Source organism: Schistocerca serialis, chromosome 7 (genome assembly GCF_023864345.2).
Source record: "Schistocerca serialis cubense isolate TAMUIC-IGC-003099 chromosome 7, iqSchSeri2.2, whole genome shotgun sequence".
Taxonomy (NCBI): Eukaryota; Metazoa; Arthropoda; class Insecta; order Orthoptera; family Acrididae; genus Schistocerca; species Schistocerca serialis.
In genome coordinates, this window is record NC_064644.1 from 591,804,199 (window position 1) to 591,822,491 (window position 18,293).

General features: G+C 42.1%; 1 protein-coding gene across 1 annotated transcript in view; it reads right to left on the reverse strand.

Moving 5' to 3' along the window:
* Nucleotides 1–18,293, reverse strand: part of LOC126413268 (myrosinase 1-like) — a 116,944-nt gene that overhangs the window by 62,699 nt on the left and 35,952 nt on the right. Inside the window, exons 3-4 of the mRNA XM_050083170.1 lie at nucleotides 8,634–8,768; nucleotides 7,777–7,899 (exon numbers count right to left, since the gene is read on the reverse strand). Of these exons, the coding sequence (XP_049939127.1) occupies nucleotides 7,777–7,899; nucleotides 8,634–8,768 (258 nt within the window). The remainder of the gene's footprint in view (nucleotides 1–7,776; nucleotides 7,900–8,633; nucleotides 8,769–18,293) is intronic.

The window sequence follows — 18,293 nt, forward strand, 5'->3', positions numbered from 1 at the left end:
CTTAAGAAAGGCCTTCACGTGTCGTCAAGTTCTGTCAGACGAGGATGTGCAGTATGCAGTTACGAACTTCTTCACACCGTAGAGCCGGCCGGGGTGGCCGAGCGGTTCTAGGCAATACAGTCTGGAACCGCACGACCGCTACGGTCGCAGGTTCGAATCCTGCCTCGGGCATGGATGTGTGTGATGTCCTTAGGTTAGTTAGGTTTAAATAGTTCTAAGTTCTGGGGGACTAATGACCTCAGAAGTTAAGTCCCATAGTGCTCAGAACCACTTTTTTTCACACTGTAGAACACAGTGTCTTACGAAACGAGTATCTTCAACCTGTGCGTAGATGGGTTGATTGCCCCAGTATTCACGGCGATTTTGCCTGATTGGCATACCGATTCTCCACTGGGAATTACCAATATCAAAGTTAAGGCTTCAGTACTGTTTATACCACATAACATTTTAACATGTACTCGAGCTACTCATTCCATCACATCTCTTTTATTTACGTGTCATCGACCGGCCAGTGTCACTCCCCTTGTCGACGTCGACCGGATCAATTCTAATTCCGGTACACACGTGAATTTTATACTATTATAAGTTTTCTGAGAGCTGACATTTTATTAGTGACACACCTTACCGCTAGATCTTTGCTTTATCGTTGAGGAATACAGTCATCACTCTAGCGACATGAAACGGGCTCGCCATTGGTGTACTGGAAAGCAGTGTGGTTTCACGTTAGCCTGCCTATCCTCTGAATGGATGTAGCCTCATAGTGGTGTAGGGTCGTTCACAATTTGATCCCGACCAAGGAACGCCTTCATTGCACTGGTCGTAGTCCGACTGATCTTTGCGACGCTTGTCATCTACCTGATACGTTACGCCACACACTCGTCTCTTGCGGACGAGAACACGCACCGGATTCGCAGACAACTGGCTTCTCTTACCCGGTCAGCTGAAAGTGCTTTCTCGGTTGAACTTGTCTGTCCGGACTTTCCCATTTTCCATCCGGCGAAGAGTAATTCGATCGTATGGCTACTCGGACACCAGACCCACTACGTAATCGGGTGTGAGAAAGATAAAAATACCCGTTGCCGCGATGTGGAAGTCGTAGGATACTCTTAGCAGTGCCAGTTATGTTGACAGTTCGAGTGGGGCGGTCTATTGCCCGACGAATTTATATCAGTTCTGAAGCGAATGCCGTGAAGTGTTTCCTTCAGTTTAGAAATCGAGTTGAACTCACAAGGGCTTAAGTCAGGGGAGTGCAGTAGTTGGTATAGGACTTAGCAGCCCTATCAGTCAAACAAGCCAGTAACAGCTTGCACTGTACGTGCTTGAGCATTGTCCTGCAAAATCATGGTCAGGTCCTGTAGAAAGTGTCATCACATCTGCCTCTATGCTGTTCATTTTTGGAACACAACCTACCACCAGCTTACAGAGAGAAGTGGTGACAGTTTCTGCAGGACCTGACCATCATTTTGATGTACAATGCTCAAGAACGTACAGTGCAAGCTGTCACTGGTTTCAGAATGAGATTTTCACTCTGCAGCGGAGTGTGCGCTGATATGAAACTTCCTGGCAGATTAAAACTGTGTGCCCGACCGAGACTCGAATTCGGGATCTTTACCTTTCGCGGGCAAGTTTGGAAGGTAGGAGACGAGGTACTGGCAGAAGTGAAGCTGTGAGGACAGGGCGTGAGTCGTGCTTCGGTAGCTCAGATGGTAGAGCACTTGCCCGCGAAAGGCAAAGGTCCCGAATTCGAGTCTCGGTCGGGCACACAGTTTTAATCCGCCAGGAAGTTTCATATCAGCGCACACTCCGCTCCAGAGTGAAAATCTCATTCTGAAACCACTGACAGCTTGCACTGTACGTTCTTGAGCATTGTACATCAAAATGATGGTCAGGTCCTGCAGAAACTGTCACCACTTCTGTCTGTAAGCTGGTGGTAGGTTGTGTTCCAAAAATGAACAGCATAGAGACAGATGTGATGACACTTTCTACAGGACCTAACCATCATTTTGCAGGACAATGCTCAAGCACGTACAGTGCAAGCTGCTACTGGCTTGTTTTACTGATAGGGCTGCTAAGTCCTATACCAACTACTGCATTCCCCTGACTTAAGCCCTTGTGAGTTCAACTCGATTTCTAAACTGAAGGAAACACTTCACGGCATTCGCCTCAGAACTGCTACAAATTCTTCGGGCAATAGACCGCCCCGCCCGAAATGTCAACACAACTGGCACTGCTAAGAGTATCCTACGACTTCCACATCGCGGCAACGGGTTATACACAATGCTGGTGACTACTATGAAGGTCAGTAAAACTTTGAAACACGTATCTATTTTGTACGAGCTGGAAATAAATAGTTGAAACTATTAAAGTTCCAACCCTCGCATATATCAGCTTGCCTTTAACCGTCAAGTTACTGGTTAGTTTTTTTGTTCGTTTTTTTTGTTCTTTTTCCGTTTGTTCTGGAGCCTTGTTTCATTGTGTTCTTCCAATTTTTCTTTTTTTTCTGTCCCGGAATTGTAGATTTTACATCTGTAGAGTTTTATTTTCATAAAAAATTCAAAAGTAATAAAACAAAAAACAAATGGCCTAGTAGTCAGTAAAGCATTTGCCCCCGAGAAGCAAAAGGTTCGGTGTTCAAGACCCGGTCCGGCAAACAGTTTCAGTCTACCAGGAAGTTTCGAATCAGCGCACACTTCGCTGCGCAGTGAAAGTTCGTACTGTACTATAACTGCTTACATCGATTATAGAGATAACCAAACTTGCATTTCTAAGCCGACTGTTCGGATACATTTTAATGAATTAGACAGTCAACCATTACTTGTGTAGCACGAAATAAAGGTTTGTAAAAATCTTAAGCACTTTAACCACCCTACAATACACACCGACGGCAAAAAATTGCAGCACCAAGAGGGAGTGCGACATAAACGAAAGTTGACAGGCGACTTTCTAAATCTGAAAGATGATGTCTATTCAAATTTCGCGCCAGTCTCATCAGTGTGGCGCTAGTAGCGCCACTGTGATGATGCAGATCAGGTTTGCTTTAAATACACACTGTAACGATCGTGAGCGTCAGTTACATTTGAGAATGGACGTGATGAGTCGGTTAGTCAAGAATGCCTTTAAGACGACAGAGACGACGTTATTAAAACCTCACTGAGTTTGAAGGAGGTCGAGTAATAAGGCTATTGTCGTGGTGAACTGTCGGCCTTTAAGGCAACAAAAACACAATTACGAGAAACTGGACGTTCCTTCTGCGATATTGAAGAATGTCTTGGCAGCACTATAGCCACTGTACATAACTGCTGGCAGCGGTGTTCATGGAAGGACTTCTCCGACCCAGAAGCTCTGTAGTGTGCATTCCACTGACCCCGAACCACCACCACTTGCGACTTCAGTGGTGTCGAGTGAGAGCTCAGTGGAGGTCAGAGTGGAGGTCTGTTGTGTTTTCTAGTGAGAGCTGGTTCTGCCTCGGTGCCAGTGAAGGCCGCGTGTTGGTTAGGTGGAGGCCGGTTGAGGGCTTGGACCCAGCCTGTCTGCGTGCTGGACACAATGCACCCACACCTGGAGTTATGCTCTGGGATGCGATTTCGTATGACAGCAGGAGCACTGTTGCGATTTCCTACGCACCTTGACTGCAAATTTGTGCGTCAGTCTGGTGATCCGACTTGTTTTGCTGCTATTCATGATCAGCATTCCAGGAGCTGTTTTCCAAGAGGATAACGCCAGCCCTCATACCGCTGTTGCAACCCAACATGCTCTGCAGAGTATCGACATGTTACTATGGCCAGCTCGATCATGAGATCTGTTTCCAATCGAGGATATATGGGGCGTCATTGGACAACCACTCCAGCGTCATCCACAACCAGAATAAACCGCCTTTGTATTGACCAACCTAATGCAACAGACATGAAGCTGTATGCCACAAACTGTCATCCGACGCCTTTAAAAGACAATGGATGCACGTTTCCACGCTTGTGTTCATCATTCTAGAGGTTAAACCGGCTATTAATGTACAAGCACTTCACATTTGTAATGTCTTATCTCTGGTGAGCAAGATGCATGAGACAGGCGAAGTACCCTCAGACTTCAAGAAGAATATCATAATTCTAATCCCAAAGAAAGCAGGTGCTGAAAGATGTGAAAATTGCCGAACAATCAGTTTAAAAAGTCACGGATGCAAATTACTAACGAGAATTCTTTACAGACGAATGGAAAAACTAGTAGAAGCCGACTTCGGGGAAGATCAGTTTGGATTCCGTAGAAGTGTTGGAACACGTGACGCAATATCTTAGAAGCTAGATTAAGAAAAGGCAAACCTACATTTCTAGCATTGGTAGACTTAGAGAAAGCTTTTGACAATGTTGACTGGAATACTCTCTTTCAAATTCTGAGGGTGGCGGGGGTAAAATACAGGGAGTGAAAGGCTATTTACAATTTGTACAGAAACCAGGTGGCAGTTATAAGAGTCGAGGGACATGAAAGGGAAGCAGTGGTTGGGAAAGGAGTGAGACAGGGTTGTAGCCTCTCCCTGATGTTATTCAATCTGTATATTGAGCAAGTACTAAAGGAAACAAAAGAAAAATTTGGAGTAAGTATTAAACTCCATGGAGAAGAAATAAAAACTTTGAGGTTCGCCGATGACAGTGTAATTCTGTCAGAGATAGCAAAGGACTTGGAAGAGAAGTTGAACGGAATAGATAGTGTCTTGAAAGGAGGATATAAGATGAACATCAACAAAAGCAAAACGAGGATAATGGAATGTAGTCGAATTAAGTCAGGTGATGCTGAGGGAATTAAATTAGGAAATGAGACACTTAAAGTAGTAAAGGAGGTTTTCTATTTGGGGAGCCGAATAACTGCTGATGGTTGAAGTAGAGAGGATATAAAATGTAGACTGGCAATGGCAAGGAAAGTGTTTCTGAAGAAGACAAATTTGTTAACATCGAGTATAGATTTAAGTGTCAGGAAGTCGTTTCTGAAAGTATTTGTATAACGCGTAGCCATGTATGGAAGTGAAACATGGACGATGACTAGTCTGGACAAGAAGAGAATAGAAGCTTTCGAAATGTGGTGCTACAGAAGAATGCTGAAGATTAGATAGGTAGATCATATAACTAATGAGGAGGTATTGAATAGGATTGGGGAGAAGAGAAGTTCGTGGCACAACTTGACTAGAAGAAGGGATCGGTTGGTAGGACATGTTCTGAGGCATAAAGGGATCACCAATTTAGTATTGGAGGGAAGCGTGGAGGGTAAAAATTGTAGAGGGAGACCAAGAGATGAATACACTAAACAGATTCAGAAGGATATGGCTGCAGTAGGTACTGGGAGATGAAGAAGCTTGCACAGGATAGAGTAGCATGGAGAGCTGCATCAAACCAGTCTCAGGACTGAAGACCACAACAACAACATAATATCTCGCTTACATTAACCCATTATATTCCATGGTATGATTTATCATACGGTTGCTCTTCTCAGGTATATTTGTTTTCAGAAGCTCTTTGTCAACAACTGAAATATTTCTTTTATGTTTTATTGTTAGTATGAAAGTCCATTGTTGAAACTGACAATAGGAGCGGAGATCAGGATTGTTTATTTCCTAGTGGAAAGCATTTGTTCTAGTGCTGTTGACTCTGCTTCTTCTCGTCATGAACAGGAAGTAAGTAATTATAAAATTATGATGTGCAGGTTCATAATTTCGCTCATGTTATTACAGATTAGTAATTTGAATACTTAAATGCAGTATATAAGAACAAATTGGAAAATAGTACGTTATCTGCTTCGTTGTGGTTCTGGCTTTATGTATGAAATATCATACTGTGGGCAGTAAGGGGTCATTTTCTCGCAGTTGGACCGATTCATTTAAGATGTAATGTATCCTGTGATCCTACACCTGATATAATAGAACATCTCGGCACATCAAACTTGACTCCAATAGGTCTTTATCGTAAAGTTTTTGATGCTGATTTGGTTGAGATTCTGACGAGAGAGACAGTAAAATATGCTGCTCAAGAGGGACACAACATACAAATAAGTCATGATGACATCTACCAATACATCGCTATTTTGCTGTTATCTGGATATTGTAAGATCATGCATAAACCTATGTACTGGGAGATCACACCTGACACCAACAATGTCCTTGTTTCGGATTCTATCTCCAGAAACACTTTGGCAAAATTCATAGCATCTTCCATGTCAATGATAATGACAGCATTGAAAAAGAAGATAAAGTTTATAAGGTTCGACCATTAATTTCACATCTAAATAAGAAATTTCAAGACACCACGGAACCTCTAGCGTCAAACTTCTCCTTGGATGAGGCCATGGAGCCTTATTATGGCCACCACTTTGTGAAACGGCTGATAATAGACACGCCAATTCGCTATGGTTTCAAATGGTGGTGTTTAGCTACATCTAATGGATATCTCATCAAATTTGTCATTTGTCCTTTATTATTATAATGTCTTAGTTTATTAACGTAATGCAGTACAGTTATTTTGTTGATTCCGTTATATGAATTTGCCATTTATACTTGATGTTTTAAAAAATAATGGAACCTTATAACATAAATAAAATGAACATTACAATTCCTGGAAATTATTTTTGTACTTTTTCTTCATTTATTCGCCTAATAAATGATAATAACAAAAAATTCAACATAGTACTTGTGGTAAAATTGTATAAGGAATTCTACCCCTTACTGCCCACTGTATGATATATCATACGTTAATAAAATTATAAATTTAAGGCCGTCATCATATATTAACATTCATAATGTGATTATTAATCCATGTGGGTAGTGGATCTGAATCAAAACCGAAGGAAAAAATTAAGTCTGGGATTAATGGGTTAACTGGAGATTTTGCAGTGTTAATCACTTAAATGTTTTACCTAGACACATGTATTCCGAAATTTCACTACTCTACATTAATCATTTTTTAGGGGTCGCAGTTTTTTCCGTCAGGGTACTTTCACAGTGTGATCCATCGTACTGCAAATTTTCATGCACAGGATAGGTGAGGGGTGCCACTAATGTTGCTGATTTCAATACTTCGTTTATTGTGAACGGAAGTGTACTCGTCTATTTTCCAGAGAGGCAAAGAAAAAAACATGAAGGTCGTAACGTAAAAAGGAGAAGAATCGTCATTTTCATGATGGCACTAGAAAGTGTGTGTGTGGGGTAGTGGGTGGTGGGGGGGGGGGGGGGGGGGGAGCCGCGCGCGCGGTTCTAGGGCTTCAGTCCGAAAGCGCGCGACCGCCACGGTCGCAGGTTCGAATCCTGCCTCAGGCATGGATGTGTGTGATGTCTTTAGGTTAGTTAGGTTTAAGTAGTTCCAAATTCTAGGGGACTGATGAGCTCAGATGTTAAGTCCCATAGTGTTCAGAGCCATTTGAACCATTTTTTTGTGTGTGTGCTTGTGTGCGTGCAGCGACCTATGGGTAATTACAGGCCTGTTGAATGAATTGGTAGATTTGTGTGAAATCAGTTTGTTGGCACACATTATACTGCATAACCATATCGATGAATAAACAATGCTCCTAGTAGTCCCAACACTCACACAGGAGTGGCCGACAGTGGGCAACTACAAACTGGTAACTGTGCCAACAGTGGACTGGGCTCTCCGCGTACGGCACAACCTCACGGCATCCAAATTACGCACTACACGAAATACATATCTCTTTGTTGCTCCTTTGGGTGAGCACTACTTCAAAATTCTCCGGTCTCGATAGCCATGGCACAGGACGGGCGCAGAGTATCGCTGGCGATCTACTCACCCTGTCTCCGTAGTTTTCGTAGAGCACTCTTGCGTACTCGACGAAGTAGTCAGCCAGCCTGGGATTGGGCCATCCGCCGATGTCCTGCAGCTTCTGTGGGAGGTCCCAGTGGAACATGGTTATCTGGAACACACACACACTCACTCACACTGAATGTCAGCGGCGGTGCAGAGATGGCAACTTCCACTGTAACAGTAGGGCGATGTTTCTGCCCAACGTAAACACCACAGTCTCCGTTCTCTCCTTAACGGCGGTTATTTTAGTACTCAGAATAACATAGAAATTTGCATCGCTTTGAATAAAAGCTGGTCGAGAATATTTACTTGAAAGCCGGTATTTGTTATCTCTATTGAATTTACTGTCTTCAGAAGCAAAGTACGAAAATAGTTTGTGACTAATTCAGGGTGGGAACGTTTCTATCGTCGGTCCTTCTCCTAATCTAAGCAAGAGCGCAGTAGCACGCTTACTTTTCTACTCTCACAGAGAGACGCGGTCAGCAGTGATATTCTCGATTCGTATTCCAGAGGGCGGAGGCTCAATTCTCCGTCCAGAGCTCCAGATTTAAGTTCCCCATGATTTCCGTAAATCTGTTAAGACGAAATACGATAAATTCTTGTAAGGTGTTCGCCGATTTCTTTCCACATTTTCTTGAATTTGCTATTGTGATCTGTCTTAATGTTCACCTGAACGTTAAATATCAGTCTTACTTTCTCCTCTCTGAATTCTGAATTTTTCGAGTGGACAAATGTTGTTAATTTCCGAATGTCAAGAGGTATCACAGTTGACAATGGCACCGAGAGCATGCGACACATGTTCACAATACTCATATACTATAGACAATAAAGCCTGATTCTTACCACGGGCTCGATGTCATTTGCCAACAGTCCATCGATGACGTTGTTGTAGTAGTCGATGCCCTCCTGGTTGATGTTGTTTATGTCCCCAGTTGGGAGGATCCTGGCCCACGCTATGGACAAGCGGTAGACATCCACCTGCAACAGCACTGACACGTCACTAACAATATAAAACTACGTACTTTATCTTATGCTAAACAGACAGTTTTGTACCTCTCATCATATGAATTGTTAAAAGTTGCTATCCCTTTAGTACACGTGCATAAAACTTTACATATTCTGATGTAAATGTTGTGTAGCATTATTAGCTGGAATATCCCACTGGGTTGACTTAGGCTCGTGTTAAAAAGGGTATTCTTTCTCCGCGGACGACGGCCCCTTACCTTGTGGATGCAACTACATCTAAATACACTCGGTTACTCTGCAGTTCGCAATTGAATGCTGTGGCGGACGGTTCATCGAACCACCTTCAAGCTCTTTCTCTACCTTTTCTCTCTCGAACAGCGCACGGGAATTAGGAACACTTAAATGTTTCCGTGCGAGCTCTGATTTATCTTATTTTATCAAGATGACCATTTCTCCCTGCATAGGTGGGCACCAACAAAATATTTTCACACCCTGAGGAGGATGTTGGTGGTTGGAGTTTCATGAGAAGATCCTACCACAACGAAAAACGCGTTTGTTTTAATGACTGCCACCCCATTTCTCGTATCATATCCGTGTTTATCTCCCCCCTATTCGCGATAATACGAGACGAGCTACCTTCTTCGAACTTTTTCGATTTCCTCCGTCAGTCCTATCTGACGCGCATCTCACATCGCACAGCAATAGTCCAGAACAGGGTGGACGAACGTAGTATAAGCAAACTCTTTAGTAGACCTGATGCATTTTCTAACTGTTCTGCCCAAAAATCGCAGTCTTTGATTTGCTTTCCCCACAACGTTATCTGTATGAGTATTTGAATTTGAATTATTCGTAATTGTAATAGCTAAGTACCGGTACTTAGTTAAATTTACAGCCTTTAAATTTGTGTGTATTATCCTGTAGCCGAAATTTAGCGGATTGATTTTCGTACTTATGTGGATTGCTTCACACTCTTCGTTAATTAAAGTCAGTTGCCACTTTTGTCACCATACAGAGAATTGTGTCGTATGCGTTTCTGTAGATTGTAGTTCAGTGTATTCGGTGTGTGTATAATGCAACGCTATGTTTGTGCTGTGTGATGATGAAGAGATGTGGGACAGGCTGAAACCCGATGCCGGTACATAGCCTGCTCCCCACCTACACTCACATCTGTGTACATCTGCTAGCCACCTTACGGTTCTTGGCGGAGGCTGCTTTCCCCTCTTCCTGTTCCAGTTGAGTATGGTTTGCGGGAACAACGACTGTTGGTAAACCTCCGTGAGGGCTCGAACCTACCTATTCCTCTCGAAAAGGACAAGAGGGCCGCCGAGCGTAACGTCCACACCCGATGGGCGAGTCGCCATCAACAGTGTCGCATGACTTCACCTAATGAATCACCTTGCAGATATTTTGAATTTAACCCGGTGCATTTGCGCAGAGACTGCCGCTCAGGAACTGTACGCCACCAAGTCTCTTCCCAACGCTGGACAAATACTGTCAGAGAAAATTTTCCAGCTTGCACCTTCCTGTCTTATCTTTCACATTATAATATTTCTTTTCACTCAGAGACGACGTAGCCAAATAATATTTGCTTTGCTCCGGGAAACAACAAAATATACAGGGTTTGCTTAATACAAACAAACAATGAGGAAGGCGGTATTTATATTATTAAGAATTTATTTCTGCAGAGGTAAAATTAAAATTAAAATTCAGAACGTATCACAATATGTATATAATGCATCCTTCTTGTTTGACGTCCAGAAAACGAAAGACGACCATCTCGAGTCCATCCGATAAAAGAAGAAAACGGCAGCAACGATGGAGCTGCTCTGAGATAGCGTCCTACCCGAGAGAGAGATCATGATGAATCAGCGAAACAAAACAGAAAGACTGCTGTCGCTGATGTTGGAGATTTGTATATGACAATCCCTAACTTGCTACCTGTTAGAAGATACCGTGCTGGCGGTTAAAGATGCCGTTTTAAGCACCGTAATTCGAGCACTTATCTAGTCGTTTTAGTCGGGCGCTGCAAGCCACAAACAATCACTCCGATTGCTTCAGTCTCCACAAGATGATAGAAGAACCAGCGTTTCAGACACTTTGTCTTATACTCTGCTTCGACATGGGGTGGTCAAAAACGTGGAAACACAAAACACGAAACACAGTGTCCATTGTGGTGTAGAAAAACTGTTGCCATTCAAAATAGCTTCCCACCGTCCCGGAATGGTTAAATGCAGAAGCTGAATGGTTATCAAAGGTATCTTCCACCATTCATCCCGAAAAACAGCAACAAGTTTAAGTAACGATGATGAAGGAAGATACCAACCACACTTCTCTCTAAAGTAAACACGTAAGGCTCAGTAGTAATGAGATCTGATGACTGTGGTGCCCAGGGGAGACTCGACAATTCATCCTGGTGCCCAAAAAACCAGGGTCGGTGCAAGCTGTGTGAACAAGGGCCTTGGCGTTCGGAACACATCACCACTGGGAAACAAATATTGTACCACGGCATGGACTTGATAAGCCAAAATGGTCACCCACTCCTTGGTGGTTATACGACCTTGTAGAGTAACAGTGGGGACCACAAATTATCACGATAATGGCTGCCTAAATAATTGTCAAACCCCGCAATGTTTCATTTTTGGGACGTAACGTTGGTCAGAAGTTGGACACAGTGCGAAATTTGACTAATCGGACTAAATGACTTTTTCCCATTGCTGCCTAGTCCAGGTATTACGGCTTCGGCACCACGATATCCTGTTACCGACATTTTCATTGCTAATGAGCGGTTTTGGAATTCTCCCCGCAGTTCTCTAGTTACGGAGACCCTTAGTGCTGTTTTGGTGCTGACAGTTTGTAAGTGACATTCAGTTCTTCAGTGACTTTTGCAGCTTTCGTAATATTCTTTTTAGTATTTATTCTCTTCAATGACCGTCCGTCGCGTTCAGTGAAGATACATTTCCATCCGAGTTGTCACTTAGCGAGTGAAGTTCTCACTCTTTACCTGTATGCGGTATACATCTTCGATACGGTGCCTCTCAAAAGACTAGCAATTCCGGCTATCTTACTTACGGATTCACTCACTATACGAATCCCAACAACTTGCCAGTGGTGTGAACTTTGACATATTGCAGTCCCAACTACGCAGAACACTGTCCTAAGCACGACTGACGCCTGTAACGCATCGAGGGCATTCCACAGATGCCGTTCGTGGTGAGACACAACACTGCAGGCTGCAGGCTTCGTTAGCATCTCATCTGTCCTTACACTGATCTGCCAGAACATTACTACCACCTACCTGACAACCGATATGTCTTCTTTTGGCACGGATAACAACGGCGCCGCGTCGTGGCATGGAAGCAGTGAGGCCTTGGTAGATCACTGGAGGGAATTAGTACCACATCTGTGCACACATGTCATCTAATTTCCGTAAATTCGCTCTGTCACTGCGCAAAGGTCCAGTGTTGATGGTCACGTGCTCATTTCAGTCTTACTTGCCGATGTCGTGGTGTTAACATTGGCACATGCATGGGTCGTCGATCGCGGAGCACATCGTTATGAGTGTTCGGTGCACTGTGTGCTCAAACACACTAAAGTCTGATTTCCGGCACAGTTCACCGACTGTCCTGTTTTACCAGTCTGCCCAGCATATGACGTCCGACATCCGTCATGAGCTGTGACCGCCCAACTTCCCGACGTCTGGACGTGGTTTCACCACGTATTGAAGACACCACAGCACTCCTCGAACACCCAATAAGTCATGCAGTTTTCGGAATGCCCCCGCCGAGCTATCTTTATTCCTTGCGGTAATTATAGAAGGAACCTTAAGTCACACTTTGGCAGAATTATGACTGCGAATTTGTAATAAACTGGTGATCGCGTGCCTTGCACTTCTATCGTAACATATTCAAGGGCCGACTGGTGATTCAATGTGTGCACTGGCTGTTATGGTTGTACGTGTTTCTTGTGTTCTTTCTTCATAAAGTACTGTATTTTCTCTACATGTGTTTTATCGTTGCTTTTGTAATACTGATTACTCTGTATGTTCGTATAGATCGTATCTCAGTAGCACACTGTTGTAGACTGTATGTCATTAACACACCATCACACATTGTGAGCCTTCAGCTGTTGGCCACGTACTCTTGCATTCATGAAACTTCCTGGCAGTCCTGCCGGACTGAGACTCGAACTCGGGACCTTTGTCTTTCGCGAGCATGTGTTCTAGCTACTTTTTTTAAAGCATTTATTGAAGGAACAATATAACACATTCCAAATACATACTAAGTACATCTACTAACCATGCACACATCTTATACATGAAATGATTTAAACAAAAACAGTCTGATCAATGCAATTACGCCGATGTTAAAGAAATACAACGGAAGATTGTGTTACTGACTAAGTTACCAGAAAGAATTAATCTGAATATGAAGAAAAGTTTTTTAAAGACATTCAAACTTCTTCTAACGTGAATAAATAAAAAACTGCTTTTTGAATAACATGTGCTCCAATCTTTACAGAAGCAGTAATAGGATTTACCAGCAAGTTTGTCGGATAATTTTTAATATATTAATGCAAACAAGGAAATCGTCTCCGTGAGAGACAGGTTGAGGGAAGAAACTGATCTTTAACCTTCTCAGATCAGTCAGATTAGTTATGAGCATTTCACACAATTGTAGGGAAGTTATCAAAACTTATACAGAATAAGGAAGATTTATGCCCATGGCACATAAAAACAATTTAATAATCATATTAGGCAATCTCTTAAATACTTTAGAATGGTGGAAAAGAGATGTTATAAAGTGGACTAGCCTTCCAACTACACTTTCTGGACGTTAATGGATTGTTAATTATCTGTAGTGATCATACCTATATAATAGATCTTTCTCTGGAAAACTGATTGACACATCACAGTGGCCGGCCGCGGTGGTCTAGCTGTTCTAGGCGCGCAGTCCGGAACCGCGCGACTGCTACGGTCGCAGGTTCGAATCCTGCCTCGGGCATGGATGTGTGTGATGTCCTTAGTTTAGTTAGGTTTAAGTAGTTCTAAGTTCTAGGGGACTGATGACCACCACAGATGTTAAGTCCCATAGTGCTCAGAGCCATTTGAACCATTTGAACATCACAGTGTAAAAATGAACTGGCAATTTGCCAGGCATTGAATATTACACTGTATCAAATACAATCTTATGGTTTTAACCAATCGATAAAGACGTTTCCATAAAAACTGTCAGTTTTCATATTTGTACTATAAACCAATAATACAGCTTTAATGATTTATGTTTTGACACTATTAGACACACAATATGACTGTCACATAAGTTCTGTACATTAGCTTATAAAATTTCAAAAACTGCTTTCTGGAGTAGAAAAATCACACACTAAAAATTTAGCGTAAAATGTAAATAACATCGTTAAGGTAACTACAGTACGTCACTGTCAACAAAGTCTTCTTTTTTTATATTAACCAATGCCCATACGTTCAAATATAATTTTTAACGTATTACCGAACTTATTCTTGTGACTCGAATACCTTCTACTGTTGTGGTACTCACACAGCATGTGTACCTTGAACTCTATGTTGCTGTCGGATCCTAGTTTGTTAATGATGTAATTAACAAAATTTCCCAGCAACCAGTACACAGCGTTATTTTTTGCCTCTGGGAAACAGCGTGCTTCAGGCCTGTGTATCAATGACTGTGATGTACTCTCAGAGCTTTTCGCTCTCGGACCCACTTCCAACTATTCATGTGACCGCTGCAATCGGCACTTACATAACTGAACTCAATATAGAAAACCCTCACATACGGTAAACGAGTGTTGATATTCTGCGCATCAATGGGGGAAAGCAGGCTTCGAGGTTTAATGATCTCGAAAAGTTGTCTGGTTACGCTTTCTCACGATTCTCTTATTAAATTAACTTGCCTTTTGATAAAAAGCGCAGAGGCTTTATCCGTTATATCAGTTAATCCTAGTCCACCATTTTAAAGTGGCTACTTTAGCACTTGCTCTGAACGCTTTACTTTTCCTCAAAAAGTTTGTGATTCTGGACGTTATTCTCCTCGCTATCATACTCGGTATTGGAAACAGCTGGGCCGTATAATAAGTTTCAGCAAGGATGCATAAGTTGATATACTTTGTTCCTTGAACTTGGTTCATATATCGAGTTAAATTCTCTATAATGGCTCCTTGCACTTTCCAATTTAAAGCCGTCATTTTCATGGGGTATGCTGTCAGGGTGATCCCAAGTGTTTTATGTTGTCGGACTAATTTTGCCCACTCGACGTTGATATTATCAAAACCTCTAAGATTTAACATCTTACTTTTTTCGTTTGCATTGGCTCCAGATGCTCTACAGTACGTATCAATCACTGTTGCTAGCGTAGTTACCTCTTCATTATTCCTTATAATGATCCCTATATCATCAGCATAGGCTCTTATAAATGTTTTATTTCTTGATAATGTTAAGCCTTTTAATCTAGCATGGATACGTCGGAAGAAAGATTCAAGTGAAATGGCGAAGAGCGACATGGACAGAGGACTTCCTTGAGGAACACCTCGTTGTATTTGCATCGGCCTGGATTGTTGACAGTTCACCGCAATTTTTGCATTTATCCCAGTTGCTATGTTCTTTATCAATTGTATGACCCTATCGTTTAAACCTATATTCTTCAACGTCTGTAGAAGATATTCATAATTTACTACATCGAAGGCTTATAAAAACCTAAAAAACATAAAGAACACTTTATGATTGTTACAGAAGCTACTGCAATGAGATCCCTGAATTCTGCTAGATTATGAAAAATGGTTCTGCCATGCGCGTAGTTCTGATGTTTACTAATAATTTTATCTGTAAGGCATTAAATTCTCTTGTTTACTATTCTAGCTGTTAATTTATAATCAGAATTCAGCAGTGAAACTGGACCAAAAATTATTTACATTTTTGTTTCCATTATTTTTTAGCACAAGAACAATTTTATTCTCCTTAAACTCAGTCGGAATCATTTTACCCTAAATAACTTCATTTACAATGTCTGTGATTTTCGCACCCACTATTTGCCAGTTACAGATGTAAAACTCTGCTGGCAGACCATCCGATCCTGGGGATTTTTTTGGTGGTGAGGCGCACATCTCGAGTCTCATACACGTCCTCTTCACTGACTACCTCGAGAAAATTTTCGTTGTCATCTTCTGTCAGCTGTGGGGCTAGGATGTCAATAAATTCTCCCAAGGATGCATCACTACGTTGATCTAAGGAATATAGCTCGCATTAATAGCGATAAATCTCGTCCATGATGCCAACCGGTTTGGCCGTGCGGTTCTAGGCGCTTCGGTCTGGAACCGCGTGACCGCTACGGTCGCAGGTTCGAATCCTGCCTCGGGCATGGATGTGTGTGATGTCCTTAGGTTAGTTAGGTTTAAGTAGTTCTAAGTTCTAGGGGACTGGTGACCACAGATGTTAAGTCCCATAGTGCTCAGAGCCATTTGAACCATTCGTCCATGATATCCTGCTGGATTCTGAGAATCGTACCGCTTTTTGTTCGAATTTTATCAATAAAAGTCTTTCTTCCGTTTTTCGTATGCTTCTCTAAATGATACAAGGAAGTGGTTTCGTCTTCTAACACCGAATTTGCCTTCGATTTTATTTTCAACCCTTCCATTTGATTTCTCTTGATATTAAGTAACTTGACTTTGACTTTTTTGAGGTCTGCTATCCGACGGAAGGAACCTGCTGAGATCTCTCAAAACGGAAGAGTAATATTCTATAGTGCATTTAATTTCTATTGCGCTCTGGACACTGTATTGAATAAGAACCTTCCTCAACTTTGGCTTCGCCATTTTAGCCCACCACTCGATAGCAGTGGCATATCTACTAGGAGCATGCAGGCATATTGCCGATATTTCTTTAATCAGGTCTTCTAAATGATGACTTACTAACAAGGAAATGTTCAAATTCCACTGATTCTTGAATTGGCGAACTGGCTATCTTGTTAGATTTATGCAAGCTAAGACACTTGAATGGTCTGAAAAGTACGTAGGAATGGTTTCTACGTTTGTCACGGAAGTTTCAAGATTTTTAGAAATATAAAAATCTATGAATCCTGAAACGAGATGTTGCCGTGACGTAAGTGAACACAAAAATGGACGGGTATTTGATTTCCCATACATCCTTTAATTCTAAACCAGTAACTAGTTGTTTTAGTTCATTTGAGAAATTAAAGTTAGGTAACGAATCTTTTCTATTTAAAACACAATTAATAACTAACAAGTAATAACTATCTTGGATTTTTACTTAACAAGTATATCAGTTCATCCTTGAAGAAACGTGCCCTGTCAGCTCGGTGAGAACTTCCTGAAGGGGCATACAGGTTGATGATAGTCACATCATAAATATTTAGACCTATTCCCTTCCGGATTCCAGTCGTTCCACCTCACTTACTGGAATCCCTTCCCTCACCAAAACAGCTGTTCCAACACTTGTTTCGTGAGGCACATTAATGCAACTGACATAACTGGGAACGACTAAATCCGACATTAGAACTTCTTGTAACAGGGCAATATCAGTCGCGGATTCGTACAAAAACTCCTTAAGTGCCGATAGTTTCAAACCAGACGTAATCTTATTTATGTTTACAGTTGTGACAGAATAAGATTGCGCCATTGCGCTGTCACTATATAGTTATTTATTTACTGATCGTATGGCAACAACAGCAAACATTGACAGGTACATGAAGTTTAATTTTACTTGCCTATCTAGTTAAATATTTAGATATAGTTTAGTTTTACTTTTGGCACAAATTTTATACACATTTTTAAATTGTGAAAATTACTAACTTAATGTTACTGACTACTTTAACTTATATAGTTGCAAGTTAAAAAACAAACAGATACATTTAATCATAGTTCAATATCTAATGATTGAATCCAACTAACAGCATAGGGAGTAGCATTAATGAAGTCACTGTATGGTCCAGGGTACTTCCTCTGAGGACATTCTCTAACAATATGTTGAACAATTTGTTCTTGGGTCCCACAATCACAGGCTGGAGAATCTCGGAGTCCTCACTTGTGCATCTTGCGTGGCCAGTTCTAATCCTGTTCAGTCTTATCCAGTCACTTCTCTGCAGATGAAATCCTGGTAGGCTGGAAGTTGGGCCTTGATCACCTTGATGTGCTTGCTGTCGTTGCAGCATTCCACCTCTTACACCACTCCTCTTTAATGTCGAACTTCTCATCGTTCCTTCCATCATGCCACAGTGGATTGCGAGATTTTAAGCGGTCTGAGGGAGGGTTGTTTAAGACTATATGAATTGGGAGGTCTGCCGGGCCGGCCGGAGTGGCCGAGCGTTTCTAGGCGCGTCAGTCTGGAACCGCGCGACCGCTACGGTCGGAGGTTCGAATCCTGCCTCGGGCGTGGATGTGTGTGATAGGTTAGTTAGGTTTAAGTAGTTCTAAGTTCTAGGAGACTGATGACCTCAGCTGTTAAGTCCCATAGTGCTCAGAGCCAGCCAATTGGGAGGTCTTGTGGGTAGTCGAGGT